This window comes from Panicum virgatum, chromosome 4N (assembly GCF_016808335.1).
Source record: "Panicum virgatum strain AP13 chromosome 4N, P.virgatum_v5, whole genome shotgun sequence".
NCBI lineage: Eukaryota > Viridiplantae > Streptophyta > Magnoliopsida > Poales > Poaceae > Panicum > Panicum virgatum.
Genome location: NC_053148.1, coordinates 40,289,622 through 40,315,850, shown reverse-complemented (window position 1 = coordinate 40,315,850; position 26,229 = coordinate 40,289,622). Strand labels below are relative to the sequence as shown.

Genomic DNA, 26,229 nt, shown 5'->3' with positions numbered 1-26,229 from the left:
AGACCTAGATCCTAGAAGCTTCTTCCACGACGTTGATGGCCAGCACCAAGACAAAAAGCAGCCACGGCGACCTAAAAATTTTAAATTATCCAGGCCTCGGCCCTCGTTGCGTTGCAGACGCAACGCAAGCTATTGCCTGCCCGCGTTAAGTTTTCCTTTTTTAAAATAGAGGCGCCGGCGATGCTTAGCTTAATTGCTTGCGGTTTTGTGTATATATATACGTACTCCACGCGTCTTAAATTTCATCAAATTTAAAATTGTTTGACTTCTCGAAAAATGAGAGTTGCATTGTTTTTAGAACGAAGGGTTATATATTAAATCGCCGGGGGGTTTGCGTGAAGAAAGCAAAGCCGTTTGCGAGCAAATACTGAACACGTAGACATGCATGGCCTATCACGGCGGGCTTGCAGAGGATGTGATTCGTGTTGGGGCAGCGGTGAGTCAGTGTTGCCCTCGCGCTTGAGTTCCGGAAACTTTGGTTCCGGCCTATCACTGTCGTTGCCAACAGCTTGGCACCAGGAGACACTACCGACGGTTCTAACGTCCATGCCATGCCAACCAATTTATTTCTCCCCATACAAGCAGAGGATATATTGGTCTATTAATAATTTGATACACCGAGTGGGCGTCTCCTTTCTTATTTTTTTACTGAGGTTTTCGTTTGCAGGTAAAAGGAAAAAAAAGGCTCCTCTCATGATTGAGGATTGGACCTGCGTTTTTTTTTTCAAATAACAATGCTACTAACTCAGATTTTTTGTTTTGGAAAGTTAAGGTGACTAGAAATTTCATCATCCTGTGCATGCACAGAAGTCATCCCCGTATACTACCTTCATCTCAAAATATAGCAACTTCTAGATTTGGTCAAAGTCAAACATTTTCATTTTTGATCAATAGTATCTTCTAAAATAATTTCTTTTAAATCGAAAATATTACATGTTGTGATAATTGAGTTCACTATGAATAAACTGATATCATTTTTATGTTGTCAGTCTTTATATTTTTTTTACCATTTACGATCAAAGTTTAAATATTTGATTTGGAGAAAATTTAAAAATAGCTATATTCTGGAAGGAAGGTAGTATTATACATTTTGTACCTCCAAAGAGGCATGTTCTTCCTCTTTTCTCGTGCGCAGCCGTAGTTTCACTCCCTCGCCCTGACCATTTTCTGTAGTTTTCGACATTGCACCATCAAATTAATGCTCCAACTCAGCACCATGCTAAGGTTATGTTCGCACCCGTGGACTAAACTTTAGATCTAAAGTTTAGTTCATTAAGTGACCCAAACATGATTTTGGATTAAAGTTTAGTTTCGTCCCAATTAAAGTTTAGTCCATTAGTTGATAGAATTTATCTAATTCGGACTAACTAAAGTTTATTTTCACCCATTTATATATTTCATATAGTGTTTCGTTTAAAATTTTCAAACAGTACTAAAATTTAGTTAACTTATATTTATACGGACTAAACTTTAGTCCTATGCGATCCAAACATGACGTAACTCAATCTCGCCGTCGTCCTTACTTGAGCCCTTCCATTAGCGGTCATTTTCTGCCCAGACCGTGTCCCTATCTTTGCCCCCACCCTATTCGTTCGTTCCTATCTTCGACGTTGAACTTTGATCATTATTTTGTGGTAAAATATCTCATTATAGTGCCAACGTTCAGAAGATTGAACCATGCAACTTTGATAGATTGAAAACATCTTAATTTAATTCAAAATCGACCTTTGCAAAAAGAAAGGAAATTTTGAAAATTACAAAAAAGCATAGTGTGTGCTTCCTTTTAGGCTTTTACTGCCGATCAAAATAGAATACCACTATAGAAGGCCAAAATGCCGTGCCGCGGACCAGCCTATAGGCCTTGGGTCGGATGGAAAACTACAAATACCATTTTTGTTTCCTTGAAAAAACATTTCTTTTCTATTTTATAGTGACTTTGGTTCTTTATTAATCCACCATGGGTATAGTGAGATCACGAACCAGCAGAAGTTACAAAACCAGGGAGGGGATGCACCCAAACAAGGGTTTTCCGGATCTCGATCCCAACCAAATTGAACGCGGTGCGTACGTAACGGCCACCGAATTGAAATTCATCGCCATGATATATTTCTTTGAAGAGCATCCCTCCTCGAGCTCGATCATACTCGTTTGATTACAGCGCCTTGACAAGGATCTCTGAGTCCATGGTCCGCAGCATCTTGAAGGGCGTCTCTCGTCGTTGCTTTTGTTTTGTACCCTCCCACAGCCACAGGTTCACTTGCATCAGTTCACGTGTGTGTGTCACGCCTCACGCTCGCACCCAAGCAGCTGCAATTACCGGTCGGCCCCACCGGAGCTGCTGACGGACGCGACGGCGCCGCTCGTCGTTTCTATAAACACCAGCGAGCCGCCGACCCCGCCGCTCTGCCGCCCTTCCCACCGCACGCAGCGCAAACCCCCCCTTCCCATCCATCATCCCCGTCCCCGGCCTCGCCTCCCACAGTCCCACTCCCACCTCGAGCCGTCACATCGCATCGGCCAAGCGGCGCGCGCACCGGACGGGAGGAGACCGGGACCAATGGCGGGCGCGGCGGCGCGCAAGAAGCGGGTGGGGAGGTACGAGGTGGGGCGCACCATCGGGCAGGGCACCTTCGCCAAGGTCAAGTTCGCCGTCGACTCCGAGACCGGCGCCGCCGTCGCCATGAAGGTGCTCGACAAGGAGACATCCTCTCCCACCGCATGCTCCACCAGGTACCCCCCGCATCGCCCCCGTCCTCATCCGCTCCCCACCATTTTCGGTTTGGCGGTGGAGCATCACGAAGTTAAATTGGACTCCTACTCCCTTGGAGCTTGATTTTTTGTTCCTTTCGGTGAGGGGGAGGCCAGGTTAGCTTTGATTCGAGCTACCCTTTCTCTACGATCCCGAGCGAGCTGCCCAGTACAAGACGCGATCATCGAATGGGGAATTCCGGCGCGGGGCCGAGCCGAATATACCTCGAGCTCAACGCGGGCCACACAGTAATACCAACTTGCGAGCAGCAAGCGCATCCTAAACTTATCATCTAAAACTAAAGTTTAGCTGGGTTTTATGGACAAATGGACTAACTTTAGTTGGGATGACTAAACTAAACTTTATTCCAAAGTTTGGATCACCTAATAATAATGAACTAAACTGACCTAAAGTGTAGGTCCATGGATCCAAACATGGTAGGCCAAACACGTCACTTGTACTTTTTCCCATTTCTTTTCTGTACAGGAAAAAAAAACTACCATCTTATTTCCACACTTGATTTCAACTATGATGTTCCTTTTGAGGGAAACGTTAGGAGGAGGGCTGTCATCCTGGAATTTTGACTCCACAAACACAATTACCAAGTGACCTCAGCCCCGTCCTTGTCCAGAAATTTGGTGGAATTGAGCACCTCCACCGCTAATAAGGGGTGCAAGTGTTTGATTTTGATTTGTTAAACTGAATATATCTTGTGAGATTAGCACGGTTGATTCAGGCATTTTGGGCTTTCAGATCTTCTGTTTTGAAGAGTGCGGACATTCATTATATATTTCTGCTGCTTATGTAAATTTAAATGACTAGAAACTTAGAAAGAGAAAAGTTTTTTCCAGCCTGATCACTATCACTTTCTTTTCCCACAATGGATAGACCTATTCATTTATCAAATAAAAGTAAACGGCTAGTCGTTCATCAAGCCAAAATGGTAAAGTGCACAATAGTAAATGACAACAACAGAGAGCTGCGTTTCAGGTTTGACGCCCTACCAGGCCTAGATCCACTGAAGTCCAACCAACCAAGGTCTCGGGCCTAACTCAACACAAAGGTCTAGCCTTATTGGTGAGGACAGTCCCAACTTATATGTTGTGCTCCCCCACCATCAATTTTCGATGTGGGGCTACCTTGCAAACAACCGATGTATTCTCTCGGAAGAAGTTCTCTAGGCCCCGAGTCCAACTCTCCAGCCACACACAACCCATGCGACCTTGAAGAAACGTCGACAGGCTCCCCCGTCACCATGTGACCCCCGAGATATTCCAGATTTCCCAACTTTCAGCTCTGATAGCAATTGTTAGAGTGCACAGCGGAATCCGGTCCGGTCCGCTATACCCATGAGCTGTCCGCTATTAGTACATAGCTAAAGTGAAAATCAGTAAATCACTAGCAAAGCAAAGCATCAAAGCTCACATAGTGGTATCTTCTTTTCTTAACAATCGTGGATTACCTCTTAACAGTTAAACGTATACCTTGTGTAGTGGCGGAATTGGGGGTGGAGGCCGGGGGGGGGGGGGGGGAGGGTGGGCTTGCAGGGGCGATGTCCCCTCAACAACAAAAAAACCAATACGTAGTATATAAGAGGGTGTTTAGTTCCAAAAATTTTTGCACAGTACCTGTCACATCGAATCTTCGGACACATGCATGGAGCATTAAATGCAGTAGAAAAAAATAACTAATTACACAGTTTAACTGATTCATACGAGACGAATCTTTTAAGTCTAATTAGTCCAAAATTGGACATTAATACCAAATAACAACGAAATGTGCTACCGTGCCAAAAGCCAAACTTTTTCACCAACTAAACACCCTCTAATTTTTTTTGATGAAATTAGATCAAATTTCTGTAGTAAGTCAATGCAAAACTAAAAGAAAGACTAGTTTTTCTTTGGCAGAATAGCCTATTTTCGTCCTCGAACTTTTAGTCGAGGGTTAACTTCATCCCCAAACTTTCAAATAACTATTTCAGTCCTCAACCTTTTTCATGTAGCTCAATTTAGTCCTTCGTTCTACATGTCTTGCCACGTTGGCAGGCCATGTCAACATCCAAATGTTACTATTTTTTTGCAGCAAGATATATTGATTCACGCATACTTAAAGATGACACAACAAAATTTTAACTTGTGTCTACATGAATTTTTTTCACAAAAAAGAACTTCTATACATGTATAATAAATATGTTTGGATCAACTCCTTTCTTTAAAAATTGTACATCATTTTAGTTACGTCAAGATCAAACTTTTATAATGATCAAATTTATAGAAATGTTGATTTGTTTTATGAACAATAGGTGACTAGATGTGACAAGGTGTGCCAACATGGCATGCTATGCAGGACGAAGGATTAAATTGAGCCGGATGAAGAAGTTTGAGGACTGAAATGGTTGTTTTTGAAGTTTAGGGACAAAGTTGAGCTTCGGCTGAAAATTTGAGGACAAAATTGACTATTCCATATGTTCGTCTGGCCCCCCTTTGATTTTCTCTCTAGTTGTGCCACTGTTTTCTTTTCTGAGTTTATTAAAAAAGAAAATGAAGTTTTTGATTTGCTTGCTCCAGTGACTTACTACTTGTTTGCTGACAGATCAAAAGGGAAATATCAATAATGAAGATCGTAAGGCATCCCAACATAGTTAGGCTTAATGAGGTATGCGGTGAGCCACAATGGTGCTTATAATTTTCTCTATTACCTATCTAATCGTATTATACTGAAGCAGTACTCACAAATTTTAACCCTCTATATCCCCTGGTTTTCCTTCTTCACTAGCATTTTCATTACTTTGTAGGTGTTGGCAGGAAAGACAAAGATATACATAATTTTGGAACTTATCACTGGAGGTGAACTGTTTGATAGTAAGAATCTTATGTTCTATGGCATTTCCAAAGTAGCTTAGCTGTCTATCGCTGCATTCTATACGTCATATATTTTAGCAATTTTTTTTACGGTGATAAGAATAAGTCACAACTCACAACTAGCTTCAGTTTTATGCTAATTATGTCTCATTAGTTGATTGAAAGTGTCCCTTCTCCTAAGTTATAATAACACTAACCGCTGCCCTACTTGAAATATACCATTTTCTAAAACAATAAGAACCATACATATTTGTTATTAGGATTGTGTTTCTGTATGTGAACTCTCCGGTATCATGGTGTCACCCAGCAGATAAGTCCACCACCTACCTAAGGTTCAATAGACAATTCCTTCCTATATCTTTTACAAGGAATATTCTTATATGTTGAGTAAGACAAAATAAATTACAGGTGTTTAAGTAAATGAGACTTGAAATCAATCAATTTGTGACCAAAGACGCGTGAAGCTGCAATTGAGTTCTTGTGGAGTGTAGATCACTTTTTAACATATCCTTGCATACTTTGTAAGATATTAACCCTTTTTTGAATTAAACAACTTGGTAAACCTAGGGGGGACTAGGTGACTTTGATATTAAGAAGAAATGGGCACCCAATGAAGACTCGAAGCTGGGTGTGGGGTGTGTGCGCACCCTCAGCCCTCTTGGTTCCTACACCCTTTTTTAAGAATATTAATCTATGGTAGCTGATAACATCAAATATTTGTAGGCTCGCCATGGGAAGCTTCATGAGAATGAAGCCAGGAAATACTTCCAGCAGCTTATTGATGCCATTGATTATTGCCACAGCAAAGGAGTTTATCATAGGGATTTGAAGGTCTCTCCTTGATAATTGATGAAAGTATCATTTTTAGACATTCATTTATTGCATTTCTCACACTGATAATTTGGAGTTTGTTCTGTAGCCTGAGAATCTGCTTCTGGACGCGTGTGGAAACTTAAAAGTTTCTGATTTTGGACTTAGCACATTGTCTCAGAATGTAAGTTTGGTAATTTCTCTTGTTGTGCTGCCAACTCATATTATTGTGCTGATAAGGAGCTTCCCCCAGGGAGTAGGCCTTCTTCACACAACATGTGGAACTCCGAATTATGTTGCTCCTGAGGTACGAACTACGAACCACTGCTAAAAATTACTAAGTCATCTAAACATGTGTGCTGGGTATAATGCTCTCTACTGAAAAAAAACAAACAAGCAATATTCGTTATCTGCTACTACATTATATGCATAAATGATCTTTTAAGATTTTCTTTTGACCGAGGCAGGGGCTATGCCATTCATTCAAGAAGATCTGTTACAAAATTATGCATAATCGGTTAAGGGTTCCTTGAGGATTGACATTAGGGTTAGATTCAGGAGTCATGGAGGACGCTATTCTCTTGTAATGAAAAAATTGTGTATTCTGTTTGCCATGTTCATTCTAAGCTGTAGTTAGTTGCATGTTCTTCACTAATTTCTCTTGCATTTGTCAATGTTGTTATCTTTGACACCGTTTTCACTAAAATTATGAGTGTCTCAGTACATGTATATTCTGTATTTTTTAACTTGGATCACTATTGTAGGTGCTAGGCAGCAATGGATATGACGGATCTGCAGCAGACATTTGGTCATGTGGTGTTATTCTCTATGTTTTAATGGTTGGTTACTTTCCATTTGAGGAGAATGACCTTCCAAGATTGTATGAAAAGGTACCAGCTTCTTTCAACTTTGCATTTCTGCATATATTACTATCTCCCAAAATTGTTGATTCAAATAATTACTTGGCTCATGTAACACTGAAAGCTCTCCTCTTATTTTTGCATTTTAAGATAACTGCTGCTCAGTACTCATGCCCATATTGGTTCTCTCCTGGAGCCACGTCATTGATCCGGAGAATAATTGATCCAAATCCAAGAACTGTAAGCAAATGCACAAGCTTATTTTGTTCAAGTATTTGAATTTGAAACAATGCTTATTGATGGAGAGAATAATTGCTGTATTCCTCCAACCCTAGATGGGTGGGCATATATAGAACCTATACATGGGCCTCTAGGTGGGCCTCTATACACATGGGCTCAATATACTCCAACACCCCCCCGCAGTCTGAACTACCGGCGCAGCGGTGTTCAAGACTGGACAACAAGAAAGCTAACACCCCCCGCAGTCTGAACAACCGACGCAGCGGTATTCAAGACTGGACAAGATGAGAGTACAAGTAGAGCACAAAAGGGCTAATACTCCCCCGCAGCCACAACTAGCCACCGGCTACGTTGAGGCTGGATCGAAACTCCGAGAAGGTCGACGAGGGCAGCCCCTTGGTGAAGATGTCAGCAAACTGGGAGGTAGTCGAGACATGGAGTATCCGAACATCGCCGATGGCGACTCTGTCGCGCACGAAGTGTAGGTCGATCTCCACGTGCTTCGTCCGCTGATGCTTGACGGGGTTGGTGGAGAGATACACGGCGCTGACGTTGTCGCAGTAGACGAGCGTGCTCTTGGCGAGCGGGCTGTGGAGCTCCGCCAAGAGCTGTCGGAGCCAGGACGCCTCCGCCACGCCGTTAGCGACAGCCCGGTACTCCGCCTCGGCACTGGAGCGGGAGACAACTGGCTGCCGCTTGGACGACCAGGAGACCAGGTTGCCGCCCAGGAAGACGGCGTAGCTGGAGGTGGAGCGACGAGTGTCCGGGCAGCCAGCCCAGTCAGCGTCGGTGTAGACCACCAGCTCAGCAGAGGACGAGCGGTGAAGTACCAGGCCGAGGTCCACAGTGCCACGGACGTACCGGAGGAAACGCTTCAGCGCAGCAAGGTGTGACTCCCGGGGATCATGTATATGAAGACAGACCAGCTGAACAGCGTAGGTGAGATCCGGCCTGGTGAAGTTGAGGTACTGCAAAGCGCCGGCCAGACTCCGGTAGGCAGTAGGATCAGCCACCGGATCACCCAGATCAGCAGACAGCTTCGCCTGAGTGTCGACTGGAGTGGAGCAGGGCTTGCAATCAGTCATCCCAGCCCGCTCCAGAATATCGAGGGCGTACTGCCGCTGGTGAAGGAGAAGACCAGACGGGCGAGGCTCCACAGTGACGCCCAAGAAGTGGTGGAGCTGACCGAGATCCTTCATAGAGAACTCCTGCTGCAGAGAGGAGATGACACTCTGAAGCAATTACTGACTGGAAGCTGTGAGCACAATGTCGTCGACATATAGCAGCAGATAGACAGTCTCATCCCCACGTCTGTAGATGAAGAGAGACGTGTCTGACCTGGCCTCGGTGAACCCCAGTGTCATCAAAAACGTGGCGAACCGAGAGTACCAAGCCCGAGGAGCCTGCTTCAGTCCATAGAGAGACTTGTTGAGCCGGCAGACCATATCCGGACGACTCGAGTCCACAATTCCCGCTGGCTGAGAGCAGTAAACAGTCTCTGACAAGGTGCCGTGAAGAAACACATTCTTCACGTCCAGCTGGTGCACAGGCCAAGTGCGCGAGAGTGCAAGCGAGAGGACCGTGCGCACCGTAGCGGGCTTCACGACCGGGCTGAAGGTCTCATCATAATCCACACCAGGCCGCTGAGTGAAGCCTCGGAGAACCCAGCGAGCCTTGTAGCGCTCCAGTGTGCCGTCAGCCCGACACTTATGCGTCCAGATCCACTTTCCAGTCACCACATTGCAACCAAACGGACACGGCACGAGGTCCCACGTCTGGTTGGCAAGAAGAGCCGCGTACTCCTCTTCCATCGCGCGACGCCAGTGAGGATCCGTCAAGGCGTCGCGGACAGAGGAGGGTACCGGAGAGACCCGCGGCTCTCCCTCGGTGGCGGAGAGAGTCGCGGCCTGGGACGCCATCCGCCGAGTCACCATGGGATGGATATGCCGAGGATCCCGATGGATGACCGGCGGGTGGTACACCTCCGGCTCGGCTCGAGAGGGAGCCAGAGGAGGCGGTGGCGGCGACGGCTCCGGTGTCGGCGTCGCAGGAGCCTCCGGAGCAGGATGCGGAGCCGGTGTCGACGCCGGTACACCTGCACCGGCTCAGCGTACCGCTGTGGCGCCGGGTTCGACGCCGACCGACGCCGGTACACCTGCACCGGATGAGCTTACCGCTCAGGTGCAGGGGAAGGCACCTGGGCCGCGCGTGGCGCAGCGGGAGACACCGGGTTCGTGCGCGGCACGACCGGAGGTCCGGGGGCCGCGCATGGCGCGACCGTGGGCACCGGGGCCGCGCTCGGCGCAGCAGGGATCACCGGAAGCGGTGCCGGTGTGCCGGGAAAACCTGCAGGAAAGGGACATACAGGTAATGGTGGCTGAACCACCGGGTCAGTCGGAAACAGAGACGCCAGCTCGGGATCAGAAGGTGTGGAGGAAGTGGAGTAGGGGAAATCCGACTCGTCGAAGACGACGTGTCGGGAGATCAGAACGCGACAGAGAGGTGAGGTCAAAGCATCGGTACCCCTTGTGGTCAGGGGAGTACCCGAGGAACACACAACGAGTCGAGCGGGGCGGCAGCTTGTGAGAAGCGGTGGCGGAGGTGTTAGGGTAACACGCACACCCGAAGACCCGAAGGTGGTCGTAGCGAGGAGGGGTACCGAAAAGAGTGTGGTGTGGAGTGGGAGCAGGAGAAGCAGTGGACGGAAGGCGGTTGAGTAGGTAGGTGGCGGTGTGGAGGCTCTCAGCCCAAAAACGCGGGGGGGGGGGGGAGAGAAGCCTGGATTAGAAGTGTGCGCACGACATCGTTCGTCGTGCGAATCATCCGCTCAGCCTTGCCGTTCTGAGGAGAGGTATACGGACAAGACATGCGCAGCTGAACACCCCGAGACACGAAGAAAGACCGGGAGGTGGAGTTATCGAACTCCCGCCCGTTGTCACACTGGACGGCCTTAACGGTGAGGCCGAACTGAGTGGACACCCAGGCAAAGAAGTGGAGGAGGGTGGGGAAGGTCTCAGACTTGGTGCGCAAAGGGAAAGTCCAAGAGTAATGAGAAAAATCATCAACAATGACCAGATAATAACTATAGCCAGACATGCTGAGTACAGGAGATGTCCACAGGTCACAGTGAATGAGATCAAAAGCATGCGCAGCATGCGAAGAAGAAAAAGAAAACGGAAGTCTAACATGACGACCTAACTGGCATGCATGACAGAGGTGCTCAGCAGGAGCCCTAGTACATGGAACATCGGTACTACGGCAGAGATGAGCCAAAACGTCGCGGCCAGGGTGACCAAGCCGGCGGTGCCAGGTGGTGGAAGAAGGCGTCACGACAAAAGCAGAAGACGAAGAAGCCGAAGGCAAGGCAGCGGAAGCAGGAAGCCGAAGAGTGTAAAGGGGCCCCGGGCTGTCACATCGGAGGAGCGGACGCCGGGAAGCCGAATCCTTCACAGTAAGACCAGAGGAGCCAAATTCGATAGAACTGGAGTTGTCAGCAGTAAACTGGCGAATAGAAAGAAGGTTGTGAACCATTTGAGGAGCAACAAGAATATTAGGAAGACGAGGAGTAAAACCCACGGCGGTGACAGGAAGGCAAGATCCATCACCAACCATGATAGAAGAAGGACAAGAGAGGTGTGGGGGTCGGACAGAAGAGAGGATACCAGCATCGGGAGTGGTGTGGAACGAGGCACCTGAGTCGACGATCCACTCGGTGCTGGTCGGCGGCGTCAGTCCCATGGTGCTGAAGGACTGCGCCAGAGCGGCATGGTCCCACCCCCCAGGCCAGGTCGACTGCTGGCTGGGCTGAGCAGGCGGGGTCCAGGACGGCGCGAAGAGCGGAGCAGCGCCAGTGAACATGGCCGCCGGCTGGAGCTGAGGACGAGGCCCCCCCTCTCGGACCCTAGAACGGCCACATCGAGATGCGCCCTGACCATGGGTTGCTGAAGGATGGCCAGGGCGTACCTCCAGCGGCAGGGGCAGGAGCGGGAGCGGGAGCCGGTGTCGGCGCGCCCCGACGGCCCCCACCGGTACCGGTGCTCCCAGAAGCAGGGCCACCAGTGCCACCACCACCACCCCGTTGCCGGCGACGTCCACGGCCCCCCCTCCGCCGGTCTGCCCGGCAGGAGCAGCACCAAGGAGGGAGGTGGCAGGAGCATTGGAGGAGGCCGGTGTAGTAGCAACGAGCGCGGCGGGGGTGGGCGAGGACGATCCGGGCGCGATACCCCTGGTGATCTCCTCGAGGGCGAGGTCATCCCGGACCTGCAGGAAGGTGGGGAAGGGCCTCTGGCGGGCGATCCAGCCCTTCAGGTGGTCGTAGGTGCTGCTCAGTCCCCGTAGGACATTGAGCACCAAGACCCGATCGGACACCGGATCCCCGAGGTCGTGAAGAGCATCGGCCATGCTCTTCATCCGCCGGCAGTACTCACCGACGGAGAGGTCCCCCTGCACGAAGGTGCGGAAGGTGGCGTCGAGCTGGAGGGCGCGGTACTCGGCGTTGCCGAGGAACTGCCCCTCGAGCGCCACCCAGGCCTGCCGCGCGGTGCCGCCGTGGGCCCTGACGAGATCCTGAAGATCTAGGGAGATGATCCCGAAGATCCAGGACAAGGCGACGCTGTCGAGGCGCAGCCACGCCACGTCCCGCGCCTCGATCGGCGAGTCGACGAGGACGTGGTCGTCGAGGGCGTAACGGCGGAGGGTGAGTAGGACCTGGTCCCGCCAGCGGGCGTAGGAGGAAGACGCGGGGTCGAGGAGGATGGAGACCAGAGCCCTGATGTTCTGGACGCCGGCCACCTGGAGGTGGAGCTGGGCGACCATGGGGTCAGTCGGGTCGTACAGAGCTCCAGATCCAGCGGGCGGGGCCTGGTGGGAGGAGGAGGTGCCGTGCTCGGGGTCGACGGGCTGGCCGGAGGAGACGCGGAGGAAGCGCTCCGCCTCGGCGACCCGGAGGGCGAGGGCGTCGGCCGTGGCGCGCTCGCGCTCCCAGGCGAGGGCAGCCACGCGGACCCGCTCCTGGGCAGCCGAAGCTTCCGACTTGGCGGCGAGGAGTGCCGTAGCGAGAGCGGTGTCGGCCTGCTGACCACGGAAGGCGGCGGCAGAGAGCGGCGCATCCATGGGAGGCATCCCGAGCTCGGGCCACGTGGGATCGGCGGCGGCTGAGGGCTGCTTGCCGGCAGCGATCGCGGCTCGGTGGGCGGCGACGGCGGCAACAGCGGCGACGGCTTCGTCCTGAGCAGCGTCAGAAGGCCCACCCGCGCCCGCGCCCTGCGTCAGGAACGTCCTGGGCAGCAGCGGCGGTGGTCTGGGCAGCTACGGCGGCCGCAGGCCCTGCTTGTGCGGCGGCGGCGGCCCCACCCGCGGCTGCTGCGGCGCCAGGACCCGTCGGGGAGGCCAGGGTGGCAGCCCCAGGGCAGATCGGAGCGGGAGGGCCCGCGCCGGCGGCCGCAGTCATCGCGACGGCGGTGTAGGGCAGCCGCGGGCCTCCCCGAGCCCCGAGCGTGGCAGCAGCTGGGGAGGAAAGGGGCCAGGCGGCGGCGGCGCCCAGCGCGCCCGGCGCAGTGCCCCCTGCGCCCGGAGCAGAGGAGGAGGGAGGGAGAGGAGGGAAGGAGGAGAGGGGAAGGGAGGGGGCCGGCGGCTGGCCGGCCATGGCCGGCGGCGGCGGCAGTTGCGGGCTGCGTGGGTGGGAGGGAGAGAGGAAAGAAAGAAACCCTAACCCTAGGCTAATGATACCATGATGGAGAGAATAATTGCTGTATTCCTCCAACCCTAGATGGGTGGGCATATACAGAACCTATACATGTGCCTCTAGGTGGGCCTCTATACACATATGCTCAATATACTCCAACACTTATCATGTGACTTTTAGCTTTCAGAAGATTTTGATCACCGGTTGCTCTGTTAATTACCTTCAGGCTTCAGTCCATACTGAGAAACTCTTTTAAATACCTTATCTTATATTTGTTTGTATTGATGTTCTGACATGTGTTTGAGAATTCCCATATACAAGGTCAATATAAGAACTTGCCATAAAAACTTATATACATTTATTGCAAAGCATTTTTAACCTGGCATGTAGCATTTCAGTTATCTGTATTCACAAATAAATTGATAGTATCAGCTTCTCATGTATCTGCGCTGTTTCTTTCCAGCGTATCACTATTGAAGAAATAAGGGCAGACCCATGGTTTAAGAAGAACTATGTAGCTAGTAGGCGTGGTGAAGATGAAAATGTCAGCCTGGATGATGTCCAGGCAGTTTTTGACAATATTGAGGTTTGTGGAACATTATTAATTGGTTAATCCAAGCATGTTATGTAAACACATTATCTCCTTTGGGGGTAACCAGAAAGATCCCTATTGTTATATTGTCCATTTGAAGCCGAAGTTTTTTATTTATGCAGTCGATTTTATACTATGTTTCTTTTTTTCAGGGCAAGTATGTATCTGAGGAGGTTACTCACAAGGATGGTGGTCCTCTTATGATGAACTAGAACATTAGGCGCGCGATGCGCGCCCTACCATTTAAACAATCAAATATAAATAAATTTAAGATAACAAAAATATATAAATAAATTTGTTGATCACTGCAAAATAATTCGTTCCAACGTGGGCAAATAGATTCAAATACTGTACATGAGTTTTGATAATTTGACTGGTTGAGAAACGCTAAACAAAGGTATGGAAAGCCAGGCAAAGCTAATTCCAGAATTTCAAAAGAAAAACAATGAGCATAGATGCACTCGTTCGTGGGCACAGGCAATACAACATAATCCCAACATTATGTATAAGTATTACATAGATGTGCTGTGTTAAGATCTTGATTCTACTCTATAATTAACTTGTACGCCCGCACCGCAAGGGAAAAATTGAAAAAGTCTCAGATATTTACAGATGATGCATTATCTGAAATCTACAGCTCTTTCTTAAGCAGGGGAAATTTTTTTTAAAAAAATCTCCAGGCCTCTTATAAAGATTGCACAGATTTGCCCGAGCTGCAACCTCTGAATCCAACCACACTGAGCTTAGTTCCCAGCTTGTTCAGAACATCGCCCTTGGCCTTTCAGCCCTCAGGTTTTGCTTTGCTCTTTGAAACCTTCACGCTGTTCTTGGCGGGTTTCACCACATTGGCTTTGTGCGGGGCTGTCGATTTCGTCGCTTTTGGCTGGATCTTTGGCGGTGAGCGCCTTCAGGTTGATGTGCTGTCCTTGGGAGTCCTCAATGACTTGCCAGATAGCACAACTCCCCTTCTACCCCTCTGATTCACAACTTAAGGGCACTTGAAGTCTTAACCGACCTTGAGGTCCTTCCTTTGGTGCTCGCACTCTGTGTGTTGGTAGCTCTTCTGGCATTGTTAGTCGTTAGAGCTTCCAAGCTCTAATTTTTCTTGATGGCCTCTTCTATCCGAGTAGCTAAAGCCACATATTTCTTAGCCACAAGGCTTGTAACTTTCCCTGCATTTTGGGTGATAATAAGAATTTGTGAGTAGACAGAAAATATGAAAAATGAATATTGCTACCTGTCCAAAAATCACCCACCTATGTGGATATTTCTGAGTGGCAAACCTATATTGCTAAACCATCTCACTTCAGATATATACAAACTCACATAATATTTTGTTTCACAGAAGCCATTTCAAACTCCCTTCCTATCCCTTTTTCTAAGCTTGCAAAGTGTAGCTAAATTCTTTTATTCAAGTATTATCTAAGTCTTTTACTGAATGAACAGCAAGATTTCTCTACAGCGAAGACTGAAATGGTAAGCTAAGTTTCAACAATAGAGGCCGTTTCTGGTTTGGAATTGGGTCATCACAAAAATATAAGAGATCGTAGTGTATAGAATACACGATTAGCAAAGTAACGACACAGAGCAAGTGAATATGCTCAATTACAGCTAACAATCGTTACCTTTGGCTCCCACGTGCAGTTAGTTCGTGCAGTTCTGTGAAGGTAATCAATCTAAAAGCACAAACAATAATCACCAGATAGACTGTGCATAAGAACCACTGTGATGGGAGTAAATACAAACAGACTGACCATATAGGTAATATAACACATACCAAATTCGATGGGAAGTCAAACATGATGACATGGTCAACATCCAAGTCCAGACCTCTAGATGCCTGATCAGTGCATACCAATGTTGGATAAACCCCTCTTCTTTACGGAATTTGTTCAGGTTCTCAACTCTACAGTTGATTATCAGGTATCATAAAAATAAGTCAGTCATCTACTGCTTAAAAAACACAAGAGCGTAAGAAATACAACAAACCTAATGCACGTTGAATTTAAAGTATTACAGAACACCATAACTTTGTTTCCCTTTGCCAAGCTTGGCTCAAGAACCAACATAAATATAGTTCTTCATTATCCCATAAATTAGATAATGTAAAACAGAGGCATACAGCAGTTCTCCTTCTGGCTCCCTACTCTGCACACTCAATACTAAGATTTACATAGGTCAAAATACAACTCGATTAATGATCGCATCAAGCAAAGTTAATCTTTGACCATAATCCCATAGCATTGTTGCCGCACATGGTTTAGGAAGAATCAATTGGCAAGCATGTTGAAGCAACATTGACAGCTAAATGACCAAAGAATGTATGCGTTACTGATGCATCAGGTAGAGCAATATGCCAACAACATACCACTGGTAGTTAGCAAACTTTGCTGAAACTTCAGGCACCGTAGCCCAGAGGGATGAAATGACCAGCCTGTTGAGGTGTTGCTTGACACTCCCTGCATCCTGCACTGTCAAACTGAAATTAAGCAGGGGAAAGCATAACAGGTAAGGTATTCAATTGTCTGAACTCTCTGACAAGCCAGCAGACCAACACTCACCACAGCAGGTTCCTGCTCCTGGGCAGGAACGGAGGTCGAGGTCTCATCTCCCATGGTGGCGGCGCTGCAGGAGATCCGCAGAAGCCTGGAGGAAGAAGCTGCTCTGCAATGACCTGGCCAGGTAGTCAACACCAGAGCAACAAAACAAGTCCAAATTAAGCAATGAAATAACGGGTGCGGGAGCAGGTCGTCCTTGGGGATCTGCAGCGGGTACTCAACATCCTCGAGCTGCGGCACCGCACGGCGGCCTCGATGAACCAGATGCCCTCTCCGCTGCAGTCGACGTGGAGCCTCCCGGAGTCGTCGGACACGGCGAGGCGCCCCGCAAGCGGGTACCACCCGGCGAGCGGCCTCTGTTATTTATTGAGCTTGAGCTCGAAAGGTTCTAAAGGATGCGTTTACATGTTTCTTGGAATTTCACTAAAACTCTTCTTCCTATTGTGGCACAACAGCAGGAATAGGAATTACTTGAATTAGATCATCAAAACAATTACTGGTAGACCTATACGAGCTGCAGTAACAGAGGTGGTGGTTCTATATCGCAAAAAAGCACAGTTAATGGCACAACTACTGGGATTGGGCATGTGAGTGCTGATACCTCGTTGAGCTCGGTCAGCTGCCGCTTGCTTCTTGGCTTCAAGCACCTTCTCCGGATCCACCTCGAACGCCTCCGCATAGGTGTCGTCGCGCCAAACACTATGCAGCGGCACGCAATGAACAGCCCGGCCATTGGCCCATCTCCATATTCGGCACGGTGCGTGTGGCGACTCCCGGCGCGTTGCCCTACTTCATGGCGGCGTCCAGCAGGTAGTCCAGCACTCCCGCAGCACGAATCGATCCCGCGCCACTTGGATTTGGTCGGGGTGGTAGTATATGCGTTCGACGCCATGGGCCCTCGGCGACAGGGCGCCAGCCGCCTCCCGCTCCGGCGAGGGCGACTCCGCAGCAGGAGCGGGCGTCAGCAGCGGCAACGGTAGCCTCTCCGCCCGCCGCACCACCAGGCGCACCATCACCGTGGTCACACCACTATATGCAAAAGAACACGATTTTGTTTTTATTTTGGACGTGTTGTACTGAGTTGCAATTATAGAAAACGTGGAGAGCTTTTTTGCAAAAGAGCCAGAGCTCACGTGTGACGACACACGTCCTATTTTTACCGTGAGTTGCGGGGAGAGCAGCGGAAGGGAGTTACTTTTAACCATTCCGATGCCTTTGAGATGATTACACTATCTCAAGGTTTGGATCTCTCAGCGTTGTTTGATAGGCAACAGGTAATTTGTAACAAACCTCCATACATTTATTGATTAATCGAAAGAGGCACAATCCCACCGATGGATTGACTTGACCTTGAAAACTAACCCCTATAATTAAGGAAACAAATCAATCGAATCGTATACCTAAATTAAAAAGTGTATCCTAGTGCCACTGCCAACAGTGCCACGTTTCTGTTCATGTGAATAGTAGCCATGCGTGATTCAGTGCCCACTGCCCAGGCCCTATCATGGCCTGAGGTTGCTCCATCGGATTGACAGTCATTTAATATGGCGCTATTAATTAGCACAGTGAAGATTGAAATGTTTGTATGAAAATCATGTGGAGATATGAATTTAACCCTTTAGCTCTTTCCCCCATCATCAATGTTTTATACCACTTCATCTGTGCTACCTGCTGCTTTGCTGGTGTTGTCATTCCCCCAGTTGCCATAAAGTACTCTCGAGAAAGAAAATGAATTTTGTAGTATATTCCTGTTTAACAAATAAGTTGCAACCTGATACTCGTATGTTTTTTCTCCTTTTTCCTGTTTGTTCTTCTAAATCAGTTATTTAATTATCCTAATTGATTGATGCAGATTTAACATCTATTATGGATCAGAGACCAAACCTTGGCTCTGCTTATGTTGAAAACAAATTATGTGACAGACTGGGACTACTATCCTACAATGTTTGTGCACTGAGCTAATACTGTCACACATTTCAGTGACCCAATCAGACTTGAATGCCACTCAACTAATAGTTTTGAGCAACCAGGATTAGTTCAGTAGCAAAACCATACCAAACAATTAATCCAATAACAAACAAGATTTCAAGCAACTATTTGTATTTAAATCAACTTGTTCAGTGTCGAGAAGTATTTGGCTGCTGCAATTGATAGCTCTATGGGCATCCGTGATTAATTCATGTGGCAGAAGCTATGGCTACTTTTCATTTTTTTTATCTACATGTAGACATTTGGTTGTTTTATGCTTGCTGTATTGTTTGGTCATCTCTTTAATATGTGGGTGCCATTGCTTTATTCATATCTCAATGTTTATGGATGACATGCATTTATTTGGTCTAATGCCTCTTGAATCACATGTATCTTCCTTCTGTAGGAGTTTGTCAAGCGCCAGACTCGTTTTGTCTCAAGAAAACCAGCCAAGACTATAGTAGCTACAATTGAAGTTGTTGCTAAGTCTATGGGTCTCAAGGTCCATTCCCAGAATTACAAGGTCCACTTGAAACATTGCTTCAAAAGAAAACGTGCTGGATAAACATTTAGCTTTTGTTTATCTTCATGTACTGATACTGTGATACATATTTACTGACTTTGCAGCTACGGCTCGAAGGCATGTCATACAACAGGATGAGCCAATTTGCTGTTGTTCTAGAGGTGAGGTCGTGCGGCCCTTCAGTTCGTAACTGGTCTGTACACGATGTTATGCAATCATTCTCACGATTTGAAGTGAATTGTTACCAGAGTTTTGAAGTTGCTCCTTCTCTGTACATGGTCGATGTTCGAAAGGTGGCCCGTGACACTCTGGAGTACCACAGGGTCTGTTCTGTTTGCATCTCATCCTTTATAGTAATCATTTTGTTGGGCACCAACGAAGTACTAGTTCAAATATATCTTTTTTCTCCCTTCTGCGTGCTTCTGATTTGAGAATCTTGCAATGGCTGCTACTAACTTGCATCCTAAACCCATCGCAGTTCTACAAGAACTTATGCAGCAATCTCGACAGCATAATCTGGAAGCCAATTGAAGTTTCTGCGAAATCCACACTGCTGAGGACGACCACTTGCTAGCCCGGCACCGCCACAGATGGGAGTTACACCCAGAACGTGATTCCTGGCCTTCGATGACATGAGCTTCTTCTAAATCTGGCAATGCTCTTGAAGCTGGGATCTCGTGATGGTTTTTGAAACTGGGAGTCGTGATGGTTTCTGAAGCTGCTTCTGCAGGCGACGACATGTGTACCATAGCTGAGTCTTTAGTAGATGAAACGAGGGAGCTTGCAGCACCAGATGAGTGTACTGTAGTGATGGTAGTGTAGATAGTCTGTATAGCGCCAGTTGTGCAGCCTGTACGTAATAGGGACCTGAATTCCCGTTAGAATCTGATTCGTTGTGTATGTATCCAGGAAATAAGCTGGCTCATGAGCTCGTGCTAGATCTTGTAAGTGCTTGGAGGATCCAAGACTCTGATCCGCTGAAGGCCATCAAAAGATTCTGCTGACTCAGCTGGAATGACTTGTGGACATTAAAACTGATTGTTGGAAATTATCAATCTAGGGTTCTGGGGTCCAGTCGACTGGACCGAATCTCATCGAAATTTACCCATCTGGGAAGGGTCCGAAACGAATTTAATGCTTCAAAATTTGTATATTCCCAGGAATCTATTCGCAAACAGACCCACCGAAATTCCCCCAATTCGGTTGGGAGTTGGGACCAATTTTTTTTCCAAATTGAATCCCAAAACCTTGATCTAGACCTCGGTTTAGGAAATTTGTACCCACAAAAACAACACGTATGCACCAACTTATCATAAAACTCCACTTATTTGCACCCTTATTACAATAGTATGCATGCTTTACACGTGATGTTGAGAGATAACACTTCTGACCATCCACGCTGTGAACTCTGCTAGCTAAACGAGACCCTCAAAGTCCTCAACTATGCTCGACTACAGTGCACACCCTTGTCTTCTCGTTCACCAGACTTCTTAAAAAAAAACTCCACAGGCTTCCATCTCTGACGTTCGGATGAACCTAGCCCGAACGTCAAGCAAAGCCCTCGTGAGGCGCAAAAGCGTGTAGCTTTATTCAAAGACACGACTGGTAATCTTCTTGCTTTCCCCTTACGTCAGGCCCGGTGACGCAGGCAGGTCCGGGGCATCAGGAAATGGGCAAGTGCATGAACCACTGAGCCGGTCAGTACAGGGGAGCAGCACAGCCCAGCACGCAGCGAGGAAAAGGAAAAGGGCAGAGACCAGAGAGGATGAACATGCTGGCCGGGTCAGCTGGCGCTTGCTTGGCAGCTGCCGGGAGGCGAACAAGTTCACCGGACAGGCCAACGGCAACACGCAGAGACTCATGGCCAGGGTTCATGGCTGACCTTGAAGGGAACTGCTCCGGATAGTTTTGACAGGGGATTTGGACACAAAATCTGGACAGTTGGGTTAAAAAGAGTTCTTGGAACAAATATAGATTACTTTTGGTATCCTATGAGCTGGCATCAGTAAAATCTGGGCAATCCTTTTGGTATCCTATGAGCTGGCATCAGTAAAATCTGGGCAATCCTTTTGGTATCCTATTTTCTAGGAACCAAACCAACTGAACCCCACAAGGGGGATCCTTGTGTTTACAAACCATGCCCTTTCAGTGCGTAGCTCAACTGGCATCTCTACTCAGGAAGCACATACTTGCTTGACAGTTTAAGGGTCCATTTCGCATTGCATCACACTTAGTAGGGTCCTGTTTAGATCCCAAAACGCAAAATGCAAAATTTTTATAAATCGCTTACATGGTGTACTAAATGTAGGCGAAAAATAAATCGCATTACACAAATGGATTGTAAATCGCGAGACGAATCTAATGAGCCTAGTATTACTGTAGCAATTTAGTGTCTAATCACGTCCTAATTAGGCTCATTAGATTCGTCTCGTAGTTTACAGAAGAGATCTGTAATTAGTTTTGTGATTAGTCTATATTTAATACCTCAAATGTTAAAGATTCCCTTCTAAAAATGTAAAAATACAAAATGCAAACTGATCTAAACAAGCCCTAGAACAATTTTTCATTGGTGCATCTTCCCAACTCAGTTCTAGGAAAGGAATGCACTTGGAAGAAGATTCAGCACTGCTACGCAACAACTGACCAAAGACCAAAGCGTGCTTACAAGCCAAGCATGACTGAATGAATAGCCCTGGCCGGTGTCAGTCAAACAAGGCAGCAGCCCCTTGCTCTTTTTCTTTCTTTTTGAGAAGAAGTTCCATTGAAACTTAGTGTTGAATATATGGCGAATATTTGTACAAGTCCAGTTATGTTTGGACTCGAGTTGTATTTAGCATTATAAGGTAGAGTTCGTGTCAAACTCTGTGACCCGGACCTCCTCATAAATATGATAGGAGGGTTGCTATTGTAACCATGACGACATAGCGACATGCTCGTAGGGGGAAGGCGGCACGATGCCGAGACCCCAGAGCAGCCGGTGTTGCAGTATTGGGGAGGAGCGCCCGTAGTCATGCCCCGGAGATGTAGACTTTGGCCGAACCTCGTCAACAAAGATCGTGTCTCTGTCTCTGATGTTATCTGTGATCTTGCAAGTTCATCTCGGTAGATTCAGTCGTCGTTCCACTGCGTGAAGATTAGCATCTTCACGGGCAGCTCATTGTCGTGAAGGCTAATTTTCTAACACTTAGTAACAAAGTAGATTCAAGAGATCACACTGATCCCAGGATACAAGCTGCAGCCTCTTGCTCATTATGTCAGGGTTTCTCGCACAATTCACAAAGAAATCACAGAAACTAACCAGTGGTATAACAGGATCAGGATCGCGTTAACATAATGGGTCAGCACAAGCATGGCATGATGATATTATCACAAGACAAAGGACTTTAACAGAAACTCAAGCTTTATTTATCTTCAGAAGGTAGCAAAGGTTACAGTGTTTCAAACCACCTGCCTGAAAAATCAGGTACCTGGAGAAGAAAAACAACCACACAGGGTTGTCATGGCAAAGGCTCTACAGAATGAACCTTGCAAAGGCCAGATCCCCGAGCATATAGGCAAACCCTACCGACACTGAACCAGCAACTATCCACGACCAACAAACTGAACTCGACGAGGTTGCAGACACCCAGACACCAAAGACACCGACAACACAACTTTCTACAAACTCAAAGAGCATTGATGTCTGCAAACTCTATAACCAGAAGTACTGGAAAGAAGACACACTTGACAATACTTGAGCTCCAAACATGACTTGAGAAACTGCATGGTGAAATGACTCTGATCACAAGGGCTTAGGTTGGGATGAAGGGGGGCAAGGCGCCATGGTAATGGCTGCCGAAGGCTCAATGAACAGGCATCCTCACATGAGGATACCTGCAAAAAACGAGCCTTGGCAAAAACAACCCCCCAGGAAAACAACCGGCCCTATGACAAACAGGAGACCCACCATGACACAAACACCAGCCGGAAACCAGACTCAACTATGAAGCTTGGACTGAAGTACTACCACTACGGTCATATATCTGCATCTGGAGAAGGCTGACCCAGCATCTCCAGCAACTAATCACCTTGCTCCTCTAAGCAAGGATGTCGCAATGCCAGAGCTGCTTCTCCAACGAAGCGATGTTGTGGTTGCCGATGAAGTTGAACTGGAGATTGAGTCCCTCCAAGGATGAAGACATGCTGCCTAAGAAAGGAACACTCTTCTGGGTGACCTTCATACAACCAGACAGTGAGAGGATACGAAGCTTGAGCTGCTTTGCCGCTGCCAAGACCGCAACACCATAGTCGCTGACCATGCAGTTTGAAAGATCAAGCTCGGCAAGCTGGCTGCAGCTCTCAGAGATTGCAAACAGGCTTGCATCAGTAATCTTACTGCAGCCCTCAAGGCTAAGGTGTGCAAGAGAACAACCGTGCACCTTCACCAAGGCAGAAACAGCTGCATCTGTGAGATTCTCACAGCCATTCAAATCAACGTTGACCAGCCCGCTCTCAGAACTGTTGATCAACGGAAGGAAGCCATTGTCGGTAACTGCACCAAGACCGCTCAAATTGACATTCTCCAACTGAGGGCAGATCATGCCCACCACGGCCAAGCTGGCATCAGTGAAACCTGTGCAATCCTTGATGGTCAGGGAGCGAAGCGACTTGCATACTGGAAGCTGTGCAGGTGCAGAGCAGATGTCCTTAATCCCAATGCATTTTACCAAAGAGAGAGCCTTAAACTTCGGGCTGCAGTTGAGGAGGAAAGCAAGAATGCCCATGAGAGTAACCTTGTTGCATTCCTCAACCTGCAAGTTCTCCAGAGCCCTTGCTGATTCCGCGAATTCCTTGAGGCAACCATCGGAGACCTTGCTGCACTTCTTGAGGTTAACATGCTTCAAACTTGGGCTGAACTTGGCAACAGATGCAAGAGCAAGATCCGTGAGTCCCCGGCAGGAGGTGACAGTCATACATCTGAGCTTCTGCAGGCCCAGGGCATTGGCCATCACCCAAAATCCCCTCTCACCAACTGCTGGGAGGCGAGCGAGGGTGAGGTCTGTGATAGCCTTCCCGTAGTACCCAATCACCGCAAGAGAAGCATCAGTAATGCTCAGACCCTGGAGCCGGACCTTGGTCAATGAGGCGGTTGCGGAGCAGATGAGGCCAGACACACCCTGGTCATCAACATGAGTGCAGTTCTTGATGTTCACCGCCTGCAGCTTAGCACAGCACCGGCCGATCGCCTTGAGACCCTCGTTGGCAACACCGGAGCATGCCTCGATGGTCAAGGATTTCAGCTCCGGGCAACCCTGAGCGACGGTGATGAGGCCCTTGTCCGTGACCAGCGGGCAGCCAGTGATGTCCAGACGCTCCAGCGCGTGGCACTCGGCGGCGATCTCAGCGAGCCCAGCATCGGTCACCTGCGGAACATCCCACAGGGCGAGGGACCGGAGCGCCGGGCAGCCGCGGGCGAGCGCGGAGATGCTCGAGTCGGTGACTCCGCGCGCTGGGTGGCTCCCGCGGACGGAGACGGCGGCCAGGCGGCCGGCGACGGCCGCGGCCATGAGGCGAGCGTCCGTGGCCTCCTTGCCCTCGAAGGTCCTCTCGCGGGCGTCGCCGTCGTGGTCCATGAGGTCGGCCTCCTCCTCCTCGCCGCCGAGGTACTCCATGTTGAGGTCCGGCACGGCGGGGAAGGGTGGGGCCAGCACGGCCTCGGAGGCGCGGATGCCGGCGAGGAGCGCGAGCCATCGGCGGGAGACGCAGGCGGAGGCGCAGCGCGCGCGGGCGCCCCGCACGCGGCGCAGGACCTCGAAGAGGCACTCGTCCGGGAGCGCGTCCAGCGACGGCTCCTCCCTCCGCTTCTGCCGCCTGGGCGCGGTGGCCGTCACGGGCTCGTCGGCCGCCGACGCGAACACGCGCTTCCGCGACCGGACGCCGGCGAGAACCCCATCACCTGAACCAAGAAACGAGGCAAGAATCGGTAAGCACAACCCAAGAAAAGCAAATCCAATCAACCCCCCACCAGCAGCTACAAATCCTCGAAATCTCAGCTAGAAAAGAAAGCAAGGACCTTTACCTCTGTATCCCTGGAACGGAGACATGCCGAGCGGCAAGAGACCGAGAACGCCGTGGACGCTGCCGATTCCTGCTCCGAGAACGCAAGAACCGAAACGAAGATGGGGGGAAGATCGCGAAGCAACAGCTCCAAACCAATTGATCGGAGGGTGGAGCGGGGGACGCCGAACCCTATCGCCTGGCCGTGACAGGGAAAAAATGGCGGAGGCGGAGGAGCTGGAAGGGGACGGTTGGGGGAGGAGGGGAGGTGGTGGTGGTGGTGCGGTGGGGGAGGAGTGCCCGGTGGCGCTGGCTTTTTATGTGGTGGCGAACCCGGAAGGCAAGTTGCCCAAGTTGGGCGCCATTCCCCGTTTGTTCCCCCTGTGTTATCTGGATCCGCTCGCCATTCTGCCCGGTTCATTGAATCACCCTCCCTCCCTCTCTCCCCGCTCTTGCTCGGTCAGTGTGGTGTAGACCTGGGCATGGGTCACCCGACCCGAACAACCCGACCCAACCCGCCCGAAAAAAACCCGACCCGACCCGACCCGAGCTACATGGCGGGTGGGCGCGGGCCGTATTTTTTGACCCGCAACAATCAACGGGCCGGGCACGGGCCGTGATTTTTGACCCAAAACCCGACCCAACCCGAAAAAACCCGACCCAAAGGCCAAAAAACCCGACCCAACCCGAAAAAAACCCGACCCGACACGCCCGCGCAGGGTGCACGGGCCAACCCGACCCGACCCGGTGATAGGTACGGGTCGGGCGCGGGCCGTCCTATGCGACCCGTGACCCGGCCTTGACCCGACCCGAACCCGACCCGACGTTTGCCCAGGTCTAGTGTGGTGTGGGGCGGAGGAGATGGATCTGTGCGGGAGGTTGAAAATCACTGGCGTCTCGAACAGTTGATGGTATCTGATGGAACTCGTACTTACTGTTCCCATAATGGAGCCGTTAAGAACAAATATTATGGATGGTATATAACAGGCTGAGAGTCTACGTGGAAAATGAGAAAAAAAAGTGGCGGGCGTCTCACCATCCGCTCGCAGCAATTGGCGGAGAGCCGCTGCCTCTACTATTGACTGAGCAACTCGAGCCCACCACTCCTATTGGCTAAGCAACTCGGGCCCGTCACCATCATAGCGGGCGTCTCGGCCGGCAGTCGAGGTGCCCTGTTCGCTGTGCTGGTGTTGGAGGCTGATGCTGGAGTGGTGTGAGAGAAAAACACTGCTGACTAGTTGGAGACTGCTGCTGGAGTGGTGTGAGAGGAAAATACAGTTAGCTGGTGCTGAAGCAGAATAGTTGAACAGTGTCATTAGCCATGCTCTAATAAAACCCCAGCTAGTTTT

At 49.2% G+C, this 26,229-nt stretch overlaps 1 protein-coding gene, 1 long non-coding RNA gene and 2 pseudogenes across 5 annotated transcripts; 1 reads left to right on the top strand and 3 right to left on the bottom strand.

The window, feature by feature from the left end:
* The first annotated feature begins 2,395 nt into the window (after positions 1–2,395).
* Positions 2,396–19,899, top strand: LOC120669689 (annotated as a pseudogene). Its single transcript, XR_005672754.1, has 15 exons — positions 2,396–2,730; positions 5,342–5,404; positions 5,544–5,610; positions 6,334–6,441; positions 6,530–6,604; positions 6,674–6,727; positions 7,185–7,310; positions 7,431–7,520; positions 13,667–13,789; positions 13,948–14,002; positions 17,563–17,627; positions 18,728–18,844; positions 18,949–19,005; positions 19,093–19,167; positions 19,323–19,899. The product of XR_005672754.1 is annotated as a CBL-interacting protein kinase 24-like (transcript).
* Positions 14,225–17,373, bottom strand: LOC120669691. Of its 3 annotated transcripts, none has more exons than XR_005672757.1 (6): positions 16,955–17,373; positions 16,357–16,791; positions 16,164–16,266; positions 15,573–15,701; positions 15,421–15,471; positions 14,225–14,967 (listed from the first exon to the last, which is right to left on the bottom strand). It is a non-coding gene; the product is annotated as an uncharacterized LOC120669691 (long non-coding RNA). The 3 variants fall into 3 exon arrangements; XR_005672756.1 differs by having other exon boundaries at positions 16,164–16,261; XR_005672755.1 differs by having other exon boundaries at positions 16,164–16,261; positions 16,357–17,354.
* Positions 19,900–22,202: 2,303 nt separating the features above from the next.
* Positions 22,203–22,638, bottom strand: LOC120669688 (annotated as a pseudogene).
* LOC120669687 (EIN3-binding F-box protein 1-like) lies at positions 22,227–25,352 on the bottom strand. The gene is made up of 2 exons (XM_039949504.1): positions 24,903–25,352; positions 22,227–24,779 (listed from the first exon to the last, which is right to left on the bottom strand). Exons 1-2 carry the CDS (start codon positions 24,925–24,927, stop codon positions 22,921–22,923), a joined length of 1,884 nt encoding a protein of 627 aa, XP_039805438.1. The 5' UTR covers positions 24,928–25,352; the 3' UTR covers positions 22,227–22,920.
* Between the last annotated feature and the right edge of the window lie 877 nt (positions 25,353–26,229).

Excerpts from the sequence above, each read along its gene's own strand:
- LOC120669687 (XM_039949504.1), bottom strand. The coding sequence starts at position 24,927 with ATGTCTCCGTTCCAGGGATACAGAG. Across the intron at positions 24,780-24,902 it reads TCCGTTCCAGGGATACAGAG|GTGATGGGGTTCTCGCCGGC; the intron begins GTAAAGGTCCTT and ends TTCTTGGTTCAG.